The sequence below is a fragment of the Anas acuta genome, chromosome 4 (assembly GCF_963932015.1).
Source record: "Anas acuta chromosome 4, bAnaAcu1.1, whole genome shotgun sequence".
In the NCBI taxonomy this organism is placed as follows: Eukaryota; Metazoa; Chordata; class Aves; order Anseriformes; family Anatidae; genus Anas; species Anas acuta.
Genome location: NC_088982.1, coordinates 47,861,910 through 47,880,869, shown reverse-complemented (window position 1 = coordinate 47,880,869; position 18,960 = coordinate 47,861,910). Strand labels below are relative to the sequence as shown.

The 18,960-nt window shown below is 33.6% G+C and overlaps 1 protein-coding gene across 11 annotated transcripts in view; it reads left to right on the top strand.

Annotated features, from left to right (window-relative positions):
* FSTL5 (follistatin like 5) overlaps positions 1-18,960 on the top strand; it is a 402,914-nt gene that overhangs the window by 316,244 nt on the left and 67,710 nt on the right. For all 11 annotated transcript variants that reach the window (XM_068681113.1, XM_068681111.1, XM_068681110.1 and 8 more), the window contains one exon: positions 2,628-2,794. In XM_068681113.1, coding sequence (XP_068537214.1) covers positions 2,628-2,794 — 167 coding nt within the window. The remainder of the gene's footprint in view (positions 1-2,627; positions 2,795-18,960) is intronic.

The following is an 18,960-nucleotide window of genomic DNA, read 5'->3' as shown; positions in this document are numbered from 1 at the left end:
TTTACGTGGTTTGATAAGCAGTGTCAGATAATGCATGCAGCTACAAAGGAAAAAATGAGTCAATCACATTTATATATGTCTGGTGGGCAGTGTCACTACAGTTTCTGGAAAAGAAAAAATAAGGTCTTTTTTTGTCTAAATTGAATATTAATGTTTTTAACCACATAAAAATTGATCATTGAGCTCAGTTATGGAACAACAAAATTTTCTTTACTGAAGCTATAGTTCTCTGATGCATGAAGAAAAAGCATTAAACTATACTGTCTTTTTAATTGTGTTAATTACAAAGTATTGCTTTTATGGCTAAATGGAACTAATAATGGATCTTAGCTTGCTTATAGGTTGCTGCTTTGCTGTAATGGAAAGATTAATGTCTTTTTTATATGAAAGTAATTTTCTAATTAAAAGAGAATAGGTATGTGATGCCTTTTGTAGTGTATTTAAGAAATGAAAGGTTGATTTTATTTATTTACTTATTTATTTTTGTGCTTTAGCATGAAGTAAAAACATTCCTGTGTGGATGATCTTCAATTCCTATATTCCTGTCTTACATATTAGACCAAATACATTGGTCACACACACACACTCCTTACAAATGTAAAACTTTATCATATATTTAATCAAGTACAGCACAAATGAAAGGACAACTCTTAGCTGTTTAGCTTCACATCTAAGCAATTACACAAGAAGAAAGAGTATACAGCATCATCAAACTAATATTTATCCCGCTTTCTTTCTTTTTTCTGTAAGTGTCCAAGTGAGTTGTGAAACATAAAAGTGAGGCATCCTTATATTAACATAAGACCTGTGTACTGTACTGGTTACTGGAGAAATTTTCAAGGCCTGGATCACACATGCTTGAATTTTTAAAAGGTCATTTAAAAAGTTGAGTAGTTGGTTAACCAGAAAAATAAGATATTTTTTTTCTTTCTTGGATAGAACTGAGCATGGGTGTTCACAAAATTTCTTTTTTTCTTCTTATTTTTTCTGTTATTTTGTTTTCTTTTTTTTTTTTTCATATGCAGTACGAAATACCAGAGGCAGTGATAAACAGTGGAAGATTTACTTTTGAAACAGTGTAAAGTTGAAAGAATTGAGTGTAGTTCTCTACTGATAGTAGTTTTACTTACTTGCTTTTTCATCAAATAGATTTATTCTAAAATTGTATGGCAAATACTTCCTTAAAATGATTCTCTTTTAAAGACTGAGTGCTCAGCAGGGCTAGGGAGGTGATTGTCCCCCTGTACTCGGCGCTGGTGAGGCCGCACCTAGAGTACTGTGTTCAGTTTTGGGCCCCTCGCTACAAGAAGGACATCGAGGTGCTTGAGCGGGTCCAGAGAAGGGCGACGAAGCTGGTGAGGGGCCTGGAGAACAAGCCTTATGAGGAGCGGCTGAGGGAGCTGGGCTTGTTCAGCCTGGAGAAAAGGAGGCTCAGGGGTGACCTTATTGCTCTTTACAGATACCTTAAAGGAGGCTGTAGTGACCCTGTGACACTCTTTTAAAAGGGCATCCTCTACATTTATCAATTTACAGATATTTTCCAGAAGGGTATTTAAGCAATACTAAATAAATAAACCAAACCTTGTGAAATAGCTTATCGGCACTACCATTTTCTACTGCATGTTGCACAGGAAATGCAAAAAGTAGTGAGTATCTGTGGATCTAGATGACTTCAGAGGAAATAATGCATTTAGTTCACATTTGCCTCCAACCATTACTCACTGTTGTGCTCTTCTGCTTGGTGCTCTGTTCCATCCTGTTTGTTGCTGCTGCCACTTGGCAGACACAGCAGTTTCAAACTGATGCTGTAAAGTGCAGGGTTGGTTTTTATTTTTTTAATTTTTTTTATTTTTAATTTGTTTGTTTACTTCCTGTATTTAGGAAAGATTTATTCAACTATACAAATATTTAATATTCTGGCTCAGTATTTTCCAGATACTGTAAAATAAATCATTTTTGACCAGAGAAGTGTAGAAAATATTTTAACGCTGTGTTTTAAAAATGACATAAACTAATGTGTTTAAACTATGACTTAATGTATAGTGTTCTGAGACTGAAATAGAAGAAATTACTAACATCACATTAATCAGGAAACTGTGCTTTCACTGATATAAAGAAACCCTCCCCCCCCCCCCAAAAAAAAAAAAAAAAAGCACACCAAGGAAGAAGTCATACCTTAGTTCTGTTTTCTGAAAGCAGAATTCACTTTTTTGTCCATTTTCATCTCAGTCTTGCATATTTCTTACACTGAGTTCCATAATATTCTTTTCTGAAAATGAATGACTCTTACAGCAATATTGCCATGTTAGTCAAATGAAGATGACAGCTACTATGCTTCATTGGCCTTACTGTTAAATAACTTCTGTTGTATAACTTTAGATAGTCTTACCTCTGAAATTCATTTTCATGTTAAATGTTTCTCTTTTTATATGGTGATGCTTGTCAGTCAATTTAATTGAAATGCTGACCTTTATTTGAAAAACTCTGAACTTCCTGTGGTTGTCGGAAGTTCTTTTTACTTTGATTCCAATTAAAATCCTTAAATTACCAGTTTTCCAAAACTGCATACTAATTAATCTTATGAAACTGAAAACAAATTAACCTTGAAAACAATATATCTTTTGCAGAGGTAATTCAGCTGAGTTTGCCAGAAGATCAAAAACTAAGCATCACTGCAGCAACAGTAGGACAAAGTGCTGTCTTAAGTTGTGCCATCCAGGGAACTCTGAGACCTCCTATCATCTGGAAGAGGAATAATGTCATTCTGAATAATTTGGATTTGGAAGATATCAATGTAAGTAAAAGAGAGCTCTCTTTAACAGTTTGCTGTAAAATATTTTCATGAAGAATTGAGAAGTGATCAAGAAGTGAACGACTGGCTGATGTGTTAGGCTCAAATCAGTAAATGGACTTAAATCAGGCCAGTTACTAGTGGGATTCACAAAGGCTTCATTCTGGGGTCAGTGCTCTTTAATATTTTCATAAATGACTTGGATGCAGGACTTCAAAGTATGGTAAATTACTTTGCAGATGACACTAGATTAGGAAGAGCTGTTGACTCCATCGAGGGTAGAGAGGCCTTGCAGAGAGATCTTGATGCATTAGAGCTAAGAAATCACTAACTACATGAAGTATAACAAGAGTGAGTGCCCCAATCTGTACCTGGGTATATATACAGACTGTGGGGTTTGACAGTACATAGAATATGAGTCAACAGTGTGCCCTGGCAGCCAGGAGGGCCAGCTGTACCCTGGGGTGCATCAAGCACAGCATTGCTAGCCGGTCAAAGTAAGAAATTGTTCTGCTCTGCGCTGATGTGGCTTCACCTGAAGTACTGTGTGCACTTTTGGGTGCCTAAGTATAAGAAGGATGTAAAACTATTAGTGACCAGTCTAAGAGGGTTAAGAAGACCGTGAAGGGTCTAGAGAGGAAGACATCTGAGGAGCTCAAGACCCTTGGTTTGCTCAGCCCAGAGCAGGCTGAGGGGAGGCCTCATGGCAGCCTGCAGCTCCCTCACGAGGGGTGCGGAGGGGCAGGCGCTGAGCTCTGCTCTGTGGGGACAGTGACAGGACCTGAGCTGGCACAGGGGAGGGTCAAGCTGGATGTGAGGAAAAGGCTCTTCACTGAGAGGGTGGTCAGGCACTAAGATAGGCTCCCCAGGGCAGCAGTCCAGGCCCCAAGCCTGCTGGAGTTCAGGAAGCATTGGCACAAAGCTCTCAGACACATGGTCTGATTTTTGGGTGGTCCTATGCAGAGCCAGGAGTTGGTGATCCTTGTGGGTTCCTTCCAAGTCAGGATATTCTGTGATTCTATGTGATATTTAACAAGTTCCTTACCTGTGATGTTTTTAGTCATACAACTGTAGATAAAGAAAACAAAAGAAATGGAAATAAAATGCTTGCCAAACTCATTTTTTATTTTACTTTGTATTCAAACCCTTGGTGTTAAGTACAGGGAAAATGTTTCATAGACCAATCATTTAAAGGAATAAGTATAGCAATAGAATTGTATGAAGATGATCACAGCCCAAAATGCAGACAGTATTATACATTCAGCATTATGCGGCCTTCAAACATCTAAGAGAAAAAAGAATCTATAAAATTAACATTTTCAGAAATGCATACTTATTTAATACAGACAGATCATTATAATAACTTTATATTCTGATAATTGAATAAAAAATGTATTTTACCATAATATAGCTCTTACTACAAAATTGGTTGTTTTGATTGTTCCTCCAAGTATTCAGCAAAGGTACTTCTCAGGGAATCATTAGTGAATGTCAGTAACTTAGAAATCTTTTTTTAGCAAGGCAAATATCTGCCCCTTAACTTTGCTGTGACCTCTAACTATGGAGAAAAATACAAAATGAGACAAAAATATATATTTTTTTTTTCTGACAGAACTCTCAAAACAATCATTTAGCTATATTTTGTTTGCCTGTAGGTATGTTTAATTTCCTTGCGCCATTTCACATTACCAAAATCATATATGTGGACAGCTATGGGGTTGTACTTGCTCTGACCCAAGTATGTCTGAGATCGCTGCAACTCTTACGTGTGTGGAGTAACAATCGAATACTTGTTTTATTTATTTATGAATGCTTTGATTTGTTTCCAAAATGGCATTTGTACATGCACATCACCTTCGTTTTGTTTTTCTTGCTGTTTACAATCAATCATATTTGTTTGTAAATTGAACTTCCTTACAATGGTTTCAGAGGTCACCTTGCTTGAACGGTAGCTTTAAGTCATTTGAGAAGTTTAGGATAAATCCAGCATGCTGTGAAAATTTCTTGGTTTATATTCTTGTTGCTTTTGTTAATTAGGTATTAATAATATGATTGGCATTCAAAAGTGCCCTACCGATTCTCACAATCTCCCTTCTGTGTTTTTTGTTAGCTTTCTGTAAATATTCACGGTGGTAATGATTTGCAGTTCTTACTAATCACATCTACATGTAATATATGGCATGAGCTGTAGAGATAGAAACAGGAGCACATATCTGGACGTGTAGATAAAAAAGGAAAATTATGAATGGTGATAATGAAGCTAACAACTCAGTTTCAAACTGAAAGGTTCACTTGACTGTATTTGCCAACATGAAAAGAGCTAGTGGTTTTCCAAGCTTGATACAAACATTTTGAGTATGAAAATTCATAAAACAGAAGTTTTCTGCATTGGGTGCACCAGTAGCAAAGACAAAATGCTGTCTACTGACCATAACACTCCCAACCTCCTGTGCCACTTGGAATGGGTAAAGGGTTTGGGAATAAAGCTGGAAAAGAGGAGAGGAAAGCTGTTGTTTTAATAATGTCCATCCTTATGTTTCCCACAGCCCAAATTAGTAATTTTTTTTTTTTTCATTTTAATTGGCAATAAATTAAGCTAAATTTTCCCAGGTTGAGTCTGTTTTAGTCCACAGTGGTAATACGTAAACAGTCTTGACCCACATGCTCTTTCATTGCTCCTATTTTCACTCCCTTGCCCTGCTGAGAGGGGGAGTGAGTGAGTATTCGGGTGGAAACTTGGCTGTTAGGGCCAGCCCATTTTGTTTCTTCAGTGCTTATAACAGCTGGAACACACTCCAGTATGGAATTTTTGAAGACTCACAGCATGCATAATTTGAAGTCAATTTACAGTGGTGATCAGAAATCCAAAGCTAAGGGAGAAAATTAAAATTACTAGAATTGACTGGATTTATGTACTTTTAATATGAGGACCATGTGACAGTATACTGGATTAACATTCTATAAACATAAAAAGCAAACAAACAGGCTAAGCAAAGAGATAATTCAAAAAAGGTCTACAGAGTGTCTCCTGAGAGAATTTGCAGGATAGAAGATGATGCGGAAGCAAAAACCATTGAGGTATTGCTCACCTCTGGAAAGAAACTACATATTCATATCTGCACAGAGAGGAATTATTTAAGAGTTCTCTCTGTGTTGGGATGAGCTCTGTGTTTGCATTTTGTGTATGGATATAGTAAGAATGGTACAGAGGAAATGCTTCCAGCAACAGGAGAATAATTCTGAAGGTGAATGTATTCATCATTTATTTTTTAGCTTAATAAAATCATAGAGAAATATGAATACAGGGGAATGTTTTTTAGCAAAAATATATTTTAGCTTACTTCTTAATATTAACAGTTTAGTTACAATTCAAAGGGAATGACAGGTCCTTTGTACATATCCATGGGTGAAGCAATAAAAATACGTAGAACTCAAAGGTTCTAGTTAGTAGATATCCATGTATCGTTGAATGTATCACCTACATTCAATGTAGGTGATATTCATCTAATGTGTAGATAAAGCAACAAACAGTGGAAGAAAGAGTTAATGGAGCCTGAAAACAAAACAAAACAACAAAACAACAACACCATTGGGCATAAAAGCATTGAGTCTAACTGCTTCCTGGAGTCTTTTTTCTTCAAAGTTTGTGTTTCCCTGTTTGCACTGATTCTATCCTCTTATATTTATTACTAGATCTTCTCTCATTTCTTTGTGGGTTTATTTTGTTTGTTGTTTTTTGTTTGTTTTATATTTCTTGGTCATTCCTTTATGAACTTTGTCAGATATTCTCTATTTAATTCTTACAATTTCACATTTGCTTCAAGGTTGTTATGTAGTCATCATTTAGCATCTACTCAAGCAATGTAATAAAAATAATACCTTCAGAAGAAAAAAAAAATGGACAGACAAGAGTTCTCTTTTTTATCTCACTATGGAAAATGAATTTATTACTTAAATACTAATTTCAAAGACACAAATGTAGAGGGAACATAGTGTGTTCCAGTTTATGTTGCATTTTAACCACTAAAGAATGTGTTGTACTTATGCAGTCAATTTTAAACATTCAAAAGCCCTAAGCCATTGTGTAATTTTGGATGTCTCCAGAGGTAAAACATTCTATTCTTTACTGTGACTCTATTATATGCAAAAATGTTCATCTAACTCTGAGAATTCTTAATTTACTCAGTTGTACAAGAACCACATATGTGCATCTCAACATTAATAATCTTATGTAAATATGAGTATAGTTTCTGAAAAAAAGGAACAGGCATTGACCTGGGAAAACAGATAAATGCTTCTTGTCCAGCAAAACTTGTCATAAATCATTTTAACTGATATATTATTATTATTATTAACTAGATCATTTAACATATGAAACCATCAGAATAAGCAGTAGTGACAATGTGATTTTGTAAATCATAGCAAATGATAATACCTAAGGTGCATAAATATTACACTGTACTGTTCTGAATATGGCTTAAACTATCAGCTTCGGGGAGTAATATACTCAGAACAATATAAAGTCATAGTGTTTTGTCAAATGGGGAAATGCATCAATAAGCAAGAGAGTCTAAGTCAAAACTCAAACTGTGACTATTGAATTTCTATTTTGTTGAAAGAGTCTACTTCCCTACTGAAAGTATACAAGATATATATCTAAGCCTGTCAACTAGGAAAGTGACTATGAGCAAGCCTTAATTATTTGAGTTGTATTACATACTCTGAGATGATTAAAAAAAAATAATTAAGAAATACTGTTTGTCTTTTGAGGGTCAATAATGAAAATTGAATTTAATTAGTACTTTTAACAACTATACAATAACTTAGAGAATGCTATCTGACAACGAGTGTGTGGTTAGATTTTAATGATGCTATTGATAATATCCAAGAGGTAATCTTAGGAGTCATCAGTGCTCCTCAGTTCTTCTTATGGTACATATGGTTATTATTTGTGGATGTAATGTGTCTTGCTACTGATCTTTCTTATTTAAACTGATAGGAGTCAGGCATAATTAGCATCCATCTGAATGAAGCCATGAAAAATTGTGCCTCTGCAAATTTTGCTTAATTTAAATTGTAATTTATTTGTGCTATGACTCAGTACAGAAATTATATAGTAGGGCATTTTGCTGATATTTTAGTATGCCTTTTGAAAGGCTTTTTTCCTGCTGTGATCTTAAGTTTCTGAAGTCCTTTCACTTACTTCTTCTAGTATATTCTAGCTAGCCTGTTATTCATTATAGAAAAAGTTCTCACTTATAGAAAACATAAAAAGTAGCAGAATCTTTCCTAAACGTAATGTATATTTCATTCTTGTCATGGAAGTTGACTTACTTTTAAAACACTTTATATCTCATTTTACTTTGTTCTCTTTTGACCTTTTCCTTTAGATTTGCTTTCAGCTGGTTCCCTATACCTGTCAGGAGTAGCATTACGAAATGTCTGCTCTTTGTTCTTATGTTTATACAAGATCAACTTAGATGACTTGCCCATATGGAAAGTTCAACATCTACAAACTTACTTAAATTAGTAACTTTTTAAAGGAGTGTAGATTAACTTCTGCTTTTTGATGAAAACTAATGATCTCTTTCTTTAGGCTACCTTCATTGGAAACCTGCAATATTTCTACTTGATACTTAAATTTGGGGGTTTTGAAGCTACATATGGATTGTCTTTCTGTCATTTGTTCATCTCATTAAAACTAATCTACAAATTACAACATTACAACTTCGGTTTTTTTTGGTATCATATTCACCTGCATCCTCTTCTTGATTGTTTTTAACCAAAATGTAATGTAATTGCCAGTAAAACCTGATGTCCTCTGTAATAGTACATTCCCTTCCATTCTAGAAAGGTCTGCTCAGCAACTGATGACAAAAATATTTTCAGACTGTCAAAAATGTTGAACATAGTTTCCTGATATCTGTGCTCTTTTTTTTTTTTTTCTTGCTGCAGCAAGCCCTGCATGGTATGGTTCATTCCCCAAGAGGTTTTCATAGCCCATAATCTTTGTCATGGCTCCTCTGATTTTACAGTCTTCTCTCTGACTCCTTCACCCCTGCCTAAGAGAGAGTACAGAGATCCTGTGAACTAAGAGGAATGTCAGAGCCTCCTTCCTTTTAGCCTTCCCTTCAGAGATGATGCTTTTAATATCTTCATTTTTTGGAAGAGGTAGCACAGTCCAACAATTAAAAAATTAAACAGTCATAGTACGGTAGTTTAAAAGCTACCAGCGTTTGTCTTTTTAACTTCAACATTTAACCTTTTGTTTCTTTTTAACATTAACTTTTTCTGATTTTCTCAGTGAATAATAGTAGTTAAATTACTGTACAGAAATTACAGCATCTCATATTCTATCCGGTGCACCAGTATTCTGTGTGTTACCACTAAGATATATAAAATTCAATTTAACAACCTAGCTACAGATTTCTCTTATACATTATTTTTATGACACCAGTCAAACACATCTATTACATCCCTCTCATACCTTTTTTACTGATTTTTTTAATGAAGTGGTTGGATTTGATTAACAGTGACTCATTAAATTCAGCACATTTCTATTTTTGTCAGTATTGAATTGTCCTTTTTCTTATGCAGACTTTCTTCATCTGAAATAAGATGTATTATTACCTTTTCTCTTTCATTTAATGTCAAATACCAATTTTGTTTGCTTTACTTGATTTTAAAAGTTAAGTGAAAATATTGTCAAAGATGCTGATCAGATTTATGAAATCTCTAATGCTTTTATTTTAATTATTTTTAAGTATACCAAAAATATGTAGCTTTGACCACATTTTTTTCTGTTTTCCTGTTCTTTTTTTCTGTTCATAGTTTTTCTGTTCTTTTTTTTGGAATTTGACTTTGAATCACACCAAAAGGAAACATTGATTATGCGTAAGATTTGACATTTTTTTTCTTTGAATATTGAAGCTATTGAAATATTTATTTTATTTCATTATTGGCATGCTGAATGCCACTTCAGGATGTGCATCATATTTTCATAACAACATAAAGATACATTTAAACCAGGTACCTGTATTGATCTATAATCTTCTAGATTAATGAAGTAAGGTGAAAGGTTACAGTGAGGTTTAATTCACAGGTACCAATTCCTGTTAAAAGGTACCTATTCCTGTTAAAATAATCTGGACAAGCAAGTTCTGTAGCTCTAGCTTCATTAAAGTTATAATACTCTAGAATTTTATGATAAGGTTTTCCATATACATCTTTTTATGGTGGGAGCTATTTTAACTTTGAGACAGATGATGATTCTCTCTTTATGAAGAAGCATTAAAATTTCTCATGGGCTTTCTCTTCTCTTCTGCTAGATCAGACTGCTTCATTTTATCTTCATTAGAAATGAAAGTGTTGATTTCCAAGATGAATAGAATCAGGATCTGTGGACCATAAACTTTCCTTGTTCTGTCCGCAGTTTAATCGAGATCATGATCTAGTCCTTTCTCCTATTAGAGAGTGGGGCAGAGTCATTCCATCTTGCAGATCTGATGCCCAGTATTCTTATCTTGTGGTAGTTGTAATTCTGCATTCTAGAGCTGTTTTGACTATTTGTGTCCAAAATAGATGAGTTTGTTAGTATTTTCCTGTTTGTTGCTCAGAAGTTAATAATGAAAGGTCTTGTGATGCTGAAAGGTGTTAACATAACATGTACGTTCATTCTCCCTTGCCCCGAAGGAAACCTTGAAAATAACACGAGGCAGGCATCACTACACATTTCTGACAGCTACAGGCAGAAACTGTTAACAAAATAAAAGGAATATTGTGCATTTTAAAGATTGATTGGTTCTTCCAAGTCAATTTCTTGACAGAGCTCATTGAACACATCTGTAGAAGAACAGCTGAAATGATAGTTCTGTACTCCTGTTACAGAGGTCTTCTCTGTCAACAGAAATACGTGAACACCAAAGGTGTTCAAAACATTGTTAACATTTTTTCTCTGTAGTCATATCTGCATGTACATTGCTGCCGATTCTGCCTAGTTTTACTAGCGATTCTAGAATACACCAAGGACACTTTTATAGGTATTTTAAGCAGGAAGGTAATATTCTTAAATTAAGAACTGTCACACTTAATATCATCTGCTTCTAAAACAAGAAACATTTATTATTAGTTTTGAAATTATTATTGTATGTTTAGCTTAGCTTATTATTTAGCTTACTATGATATATACTAAACTCATTGCCACAATATTTTATGTGTTAATCTTCTGCCTACTGTGTCATTGAAGATAAAACTTCAATAAACACAAAAAATTAAATGCAGATATATGCATTATAATCAGCTCTAAGCATTGTAGAAATGAAGGTTCAAAATTAGTTGATTCTCCAAAAGGTAGTTTTGTGATGTCAGGTATGCTGTTCCTGAAATGTGGTAAAGAAGAGATTAATTGTAGTGCCAGGGAGTTGATGACATACGACTGAGAAGGCTGAACTCCCAATAATTCTGTGCTTCTCCAGTGACCCATAGAGGAGTACATGCAGTGTGTACTAAAGGAAGGAACAACCTTTGGCTACTGAAGGTTACAGACCTTGTATTACTCTGTTTACCCTGGGAGAAATCTTCCCCAGCACTTCCCCAGTTCACCTAATAAGCCAACTCGATGAGTTTGCAACACACTTGCGAAACCCATTTCAATTTTTCGGCTTGTGCACTTAGCAAGCAGAATAGCTGAAAAGAATAGCCATTTCTGAATGTCTTGTTTATCCATACTTGCTAATTTTGTTTGTGATATAGCTATTATAGTACAGAACTTTGTTGTATCATTTTTAATCATATAAGAATAATTAACATTATACAAGTATTATGGAAGCAGCGGAAAGATTTTGAAAAGACTAGCCCTATAATACCTATCTTTGGCATAATTTATACCGAAGTCTAAGCATGCATGAACATTTCATGAACGTTTTCAAAGTCACTGTTCCCCCAGTAGTCTCACTTTCTGGTCAAAATAAAAATAAAAAAGTTAAAATAAATAAATAAATAAATCTCTAGAAATTTCTAAAAGTTATATAATGAAAACAAGTAACAATTTTCTTCATTTACATAATTATTTTTGGTATTTACAATAGACTTTTGTCTGCCCTACCTGTTCTACTTTTAAGTTTTCTATTGTCAATACAAATTAGCAGATAATGTAAAAACATGGGAATATTTTAAGAAAAGTAGAGTTAGAGATTTCAATTATATTGATGTTTTCCTTTAAGTTAACAGTCTTTTGAATGCATCTTGATTTTTATACCGCATTATTGATTTAAATATTCTTTATTATTCTCCTATTACTTCTTTTTTTTTCAGAGACACCAGAACTTCTATCACACCCACCTTTCTTTTTCACTCTTGCCCATCGTCCCTATATTTTAAAATTATCAGAAAGTATTTTGATCTATTGTTATCAGCTGACTTGAGAATTTTTGTATTTTACACAGACATAGCATCTTTCTCTCTCAACCCTTTCTTTTCAGTTCAAATTGGCCTTTTTCCTCTGTTCTTTTCTTTATATGTGTGTATATCTATATATATGTAGGCTATATCTACACTTTGTGTTGCTGAAACTGGCAAATTCACCTTGTGCTATAAATGTCTGGTAGGCATATGAAAAATTGCAGTTTGTTATTTATGTACAGATATAAGTATGCTCATTTGTTTCTATGGCATATATTTTCTCTTATTTTTTACTAGCTGTATATTTATATTTCCACCTTCCTCGTTTTGTAGTACTTTTGCTATTATACTAGACTTGGTGCTTTTGACAGATTTGGTAAGAGTTGTGTGAAAGAGCCATAAAGGATATAAAAAGGATATCAAGCTTTTCAGGTTATTATTTTAGGAAAAGAAATAATCTTAAAAGCTAGGCAACAACCTGGACTAGGCTACAGCTAACGGGTTAGGTCAGTCTTTCTTAAAAGCATAAGAAAGATGCTTTGTTAATAATGGCCTCCTATGGCTCACAGCCCTGACTTTCAAATCATTGCTATAGTACATTAAATAGGAGGGCCACATCATCAGTAACAAAAGAGCTTTGATATCTGAGTCTGTTTAGCTGAAGAGAGAGGTATGGATGCTTAAACACCAAAAAAAGAAACATCTTTGCCTGTCCCTCCCAAGCATTCCAGAAAGAAGAAAGAAGGACAGGTAGGATGTAATTGCCTATTGGGAATTTGGCTCAACTGTCACCTGCAATATTTATTACAAAAAAATAATAAAAAAATCATCTGGAAGTGTTTGATCTCTGTACCAAGTCATTGATTCAGTACTGAATCAAAAAGAAAATTGCCTCCCACCTATAAAATCACCAGTACTGCTACTTGCAGAAGTGACATGAACCAAATTACTTATCCAGATCAAGCCTGCTTAATTTGTGAGCTCTGACAGGATTGCAACAGAAGATGGTATTTCTACCTCACTTTTCAAGTGATGGCATTTAACATTTTTATGAATTAAATTGCTCAGTGATCTATATACCCATAATCCTAGTACGTTATATCCATTAATTTCTAAATTTTATTGATGATCTACTCTAGCATAGACCAATTTCTATTTCACCACCCAAAGACCATATGTAAATGTTACCATATGTAAATGTTACCACATTCTTGTGTCGTTTTCCTTTCCTTGTCATTTTTATGTCATATTTATATAGCTATCTTAATAATCTAGAGCTCCTTTTTCAAAAGCTTGCATTCAGAAGATTTTCTAATTGGATATAAGTAACCTTTGTGTCCATGGCTAAAGTGTTTTCATTATTCTGTTGGAGGACAGGTAAAATAAACTAGAAGTTTTACTAAATTTATTCTGAATTTTGACAATGTCTTCCTGTTGGTAGTTTTAGAGGAACCTATAGTTTTGCTTGATTTTGCATTTCAATTTCTAGTTCACATCTATATAGCTGAAATGCTGAATTTTTGCTGGGGGTGAGGGGTGGTGGAGGATTAATTTTTCCTACACAACTAGGTTTGGTGGTTACTGTGAAAGTCTTGAGGTTGTTACCAATGATACAGAGCAGTCTTTTCTTTCAGACATAAATAAATTCATCTTGCCTAGTAAAGTTTTCTTGTGATAAATGGTTAGACTGATGAGTATGGAGCATGGTATTAGTGGTTTGAGCAAAGGCTATGTCTGTGATGTTGCTCGTAGATGACTAATATAGGTATTAAAATTGCTGCAGGTTTCAATGTTGTTTTTTTTTTTAGTGCAATTCAACCTTTGCATGTACTCTAGCTCATAGTAAGTGCTCAGTTCAGATTGAGTGGAATTCACTGTTTGCTTAAAGGTTCTGTGCAAGAATTTTTTTTTTTTTTGTGAGTTTAGTGTCTGTCGTGCTCTTTCTAAATGAATCTGCTCTGCTAACATGCAAGCTTTCATTATTTTGATTTTGTACGTGATCAAAGAACTCCAGTGGACAGATGTCATTCCCTTCATTGTGTGTATTTAGGTATGTACTTTTAAAAATCTTTTGTATAGGAAGTGCACTCAAAATCTTTCTAAGCATCTCTGTACTCGTTTCTTATATAACATACTTGATAATGATCTGACACAAATAGTCTTTTACTAATAATCCAAGGAATGTGTCTGACTGGTCTTATTTTCTCTCTACTGTTGTCTGGAGATTGTGCATTACTGCTGAATAAAAAAATGAGAGTTCAACTTAAATAAACTGTTCAAGTTATAGTATGCATTTTTTCCTTCGTACGCTAAAAATAATCTGAAGTAAATTGTTCAGATTTTGAAAATCTAATTAGAAGGTATTAGGTGTATTTTATTCTTTTTTTCCTACCCTCTCTCTCTCTTCTTCAAGTAACACACAGAGACAGGTAGAGAATCCCCTGTTATCCTTTTTAAAGTAGTTTTCTTTGCAAGATATTTGAAAGTTGTGTGTGTTGACAAGGTGTTTTTTTTAACTGTTGGTTGTTTAATCACATGTACAGAGCGTAGTTTGTAATAAAAAAACATTTATACCACAGAGCTTTTGCAGACTGTTTAAAACTTAAAATAAAAAATAAAATAAAACAAAATAAATCTATGACCGTCTCTCTCACTTGTTCTTGGATAGTTAGTGTATACATGGGAAGGACTGCATCAAAACTGTATGAAAGTTCTGGTATTGTGAAATCTTACTGGATTATTTTTGTAGATACTCTTGGGGTTGTAAAAAAAATAAATAAAAAAAATCCTGAGGAATTTACTTCAGTAGAATAAAATGTAAGCTCTATTACTGATGCTTATAAACTAAGTAATTAAAATAAAATTTAGTTGAACAGTGTAATTATGAGGAGCTAATATTTTCAGAATCAAGAAAATTTAGGAAGTATTCAGTGTTTTATTTATACTCTTCTTTTTCTGCAAAAGTGTTAGAAAGGTAGTGTACAAATGAGATACCCTTGCCAAGCTCATTCCACAAATCTGACCCTAAATTGAGTCATCTTAAAGTGCAAACTGTCAGTACTTCTGCTGAATTAGCAATTAGATATTGCTTTGTAATATATCTTTTGTAGCATATATTCATACCAATCAGATATTGCTTTGTAATGTGATTTGATAAAAGTATACTGCATAGTGCAAAGTTAGTTTATTTTTGCAGGTCTTGCTTCAAGTTTAGTAAATACATCTACAGTTAAAGCTGATTAAAAAAATAGAATGGTTTTCAGAAATTATAATATACTGTGATAATTGCGTAATTACAAATTAATGTCACTGGTTATGAAGTTAAATTGAGAAATATGTGAGAAACATTTAAATCTGATTGTTTAAAAAGGAGTAAAGGTTAAATGGTACATGAGTCATTCCAAAGATATCTGTGGGTAATATGAACCTATAGAAAAAATGACTAGCATGCTGAAATTTCTGTTTGAAGTAAACTATCTAATCAGTTGGAGATCTTGAATGTCTAAATAAATTAGCAGTCACCTTCACAGCAAGATAACAGTTACAGAATTTTTCAGGAAATAAAAGGTTAGTGAAGTTTTTTAGTTAGCTGCTAGTGCTCCTGTACTTTGGCAAAACTGTGCTTATGTCTAGTGCATACCTCCTGTGTAAAATATCCAAATTCTCTTCATGTAACTATGTATAAAAGAAGCTGTGATTCTCACCAGTGACCCAAGAGTGTGGGGTTTTATGGCACTTTTCAGTGTGGTTTGTCTTCAGATTCTAAGTGAACTTTTAAACTTACTAGCTTTCAGGATAGCAAAAACATTTTTATCAATCAACATAGCACAAAGCTGCTGCAGATTTTCCACAGAATAATGTATGCTACCATCTATTAGCTGTTACTATCTCATCATGAAATGAAACTTCAGTCCATACAGCATCCAAAAGAATAACAAAAAATCATACGTCTCTATTTATGTAAGTAGGTACAGTGTTCTCTTCATTTAGAGTAAGAGAAATGTGAATCTTTTCTCAGGTTTGCTGAATATGAACAAATCCTGTTGAATTTAACTAATGGCCACTTCCCATGTATCATGAAGTCTTATTTTAGGAAGAGATAATGGAAGGTTATCTCTGAACATTTGTAAGACAGTCTTAGGATATGCACAAAGACTTTCTCAAAATCTGAATGAGAGATTTACTAAGACATTATGAACTGCTCACTGATGATCCCCTTTTTCTGTATTGACAGTAGAATGATACTAGTGAGGATATCTGAAGCTTTCTACTGTATATTACAACTATATACTATATAATACTGTGATCTTTCTTGAAAATTTGACTGGATATGCCGTTTTCTGTTGATCTGATTCTCCAATAAGTTGATTTTCATTAAATTTATGATTTGTCCTTATTGTATCTGTAAAATATGAGACTGAGTGAAGGTATGTGAAATTTCTTCTTAGGAAACTCAGATTTTGCTTCCTTCTGAAGGGAGAAGGAAAAGCTTAAAAAACTTATGTTGGTGCCATATACAATTATTCTGAGATTTTTGTGTAAAATTTTTTTTCTGGCATGTGATAGCTGACCACAGACTCGCATTGCTCTGCCAACATGAACAAAGAAATTGATTCCTCGGAAAGTAGGAGTAAAATTGACATCAACAGGAAAAGTGCGAGTGGAATTTATCTGGCAAGCTAATACATCAATAATTATTTTACAAAATGTTTCCAGTTAACCCTCAAAAGCTTTCTTTTTCCCCAAGGACACACAGAATAAATAAGTTGAAGATAACTACTGGAAAACATATAGGTAATAAGTAAACAAGTGACTTTTAATTATTGGGACTTTCATGAGTAAACTGAAATCAAATGTAGAAAGTGTGGACATGTGTACAAAATGGGATAATATGTACTAGTTGTGTTTACAAGCCAAAAAATGTTTTGAGAACATACCTAGATGGCAGCAACTGTTGGCACATATTTTCCGTAGCAGACCAAAGCAAAATTTTTATTCCTAGGGTGAAATTCTTTCCCTGATCAGCTCAGAGGTAGAAGTTTCTTTTCATATAAGAAAATCAAGATTATTCTTTAGAAAAAGGGGAAAATTCACATCCAAATTAGTTTGTCATTATATAGTGTATATAATAGTATATAATCTTGTCATTATATAGTGTATATATAGTGTAGCAGTGTTGTAGTGACTATATTGCTAACAATCAATACAAAGATAACCAATATAACTTCTTTGTTGTAGTTTTGTCAAAGACAGAAAAAAAAAGTTATCATGGGATCAAAAGGGCTATTAATTTTTATTTATTTATTTATTTATTTATTTATTTGGTGCTTGCTAATTACATTTATTAAAGACCCAGTAAACTCACCTGAGAATATTATAACTGAGAATGCACATCTCCATTTCTCATGTCCTCATTCCTGTGTTTCTTTTTTTTTTTTATTGTTCATGTTATCTTTTTCACTTTTTTTTTTCTCCTTCCAAAGTGTGCAGTTTTGGAATTCAGGTTAATATTAGGAAGTTCTTTAGAAGCTGAATATCTTAATGCCATATGGTCTTAGGATCATATTATATTTCATCTTAATACGATCTTAAGATTGTATTATTATTTCTGATCAATGGGCCACAAAATAAATACTGTGAAAGTATGTTAAGTGCATCTAAATTTACATACTTGCATCTAAACTTTGGTGCCTGAAAATGACCTTTTTCCTATGTACCAGTGTTGAGGTGCATGCTGGTATTCCAGGAACCATAATTTAGAATTCATCACCTGCCAGAAACTGAGCTTACAGAGGTGAAATTTCCAAACAAGGTTCTTAACCACTTCATAGATCTCTTAAATGCAGTCTGTTTAGTTTTATATGTTTGCACCTCTGTGTAAAAAGTTGAGGCTGATATACTGGTGAGAAAGTTATCCTCTAGGCCTGAAAAATTTACAAGGGTTAAAAACGAACAAAAAATCAAAACTAACCAAACAACAAAACAACACATTAAAAGAAACACAAAACCACATAATATTTCCTATTTTTGGGTTCGTGAGAACTCAAAAATTAAGTTGGGACTACATTAAGTTGGGACTACTAAGCACTAGCAGTTGTTGTTTTGCAAGGGAGTTATGTCCGCTTTTACTGAATAATCACATTTTCTGATTTAAAAACAAGAAATCATGTCAACTCCAGATACGATGGCTTCAGACTACCCAAATCCAGACTTCTTTTCCAATTTTTCTGAACTTCTTAATCTCTGAACTGAATTTTCAGTTATATTTTGCAAGTGAGATTTGAGCAGGGAACTGTTTGCATATGCTGAGTGAAAAAGAAACTAAACGGGGTATTTTTCATTTAGGGACAGAGGACTTGTTTGGGACACATTGTGATCCATAGATGAGAGGAAAATCAGGTTTTGGAATACAGATAACGATTTAAAGCAAAAAGAAGTTGTTTAAGAGAACGATATGTTGATAATAAGTTGGTGTAAAAAAAAAAAAGGCAAACAAAGCCTCTAGTTCCTATGATGTTACACAAGTTCAAGCAGTCTTTTGCTATACATTCTTCTGCGGGGAGAAAGCTGACAATGGTCTTTCTAGAGCTGATAATAAAGAACAGCAGATAAATGATCACAGACATAGTGTACAAGAATTAGTATATCAAAGCATTTTATAAACCCAAAGAAAATAATAATTATTTTATGAAGAAAAGTCACCATTGGATTTCTGTTCTTATTAACAGTAAGACGACTAAGCAAACATTCATTGTCAAATGAATATTTTC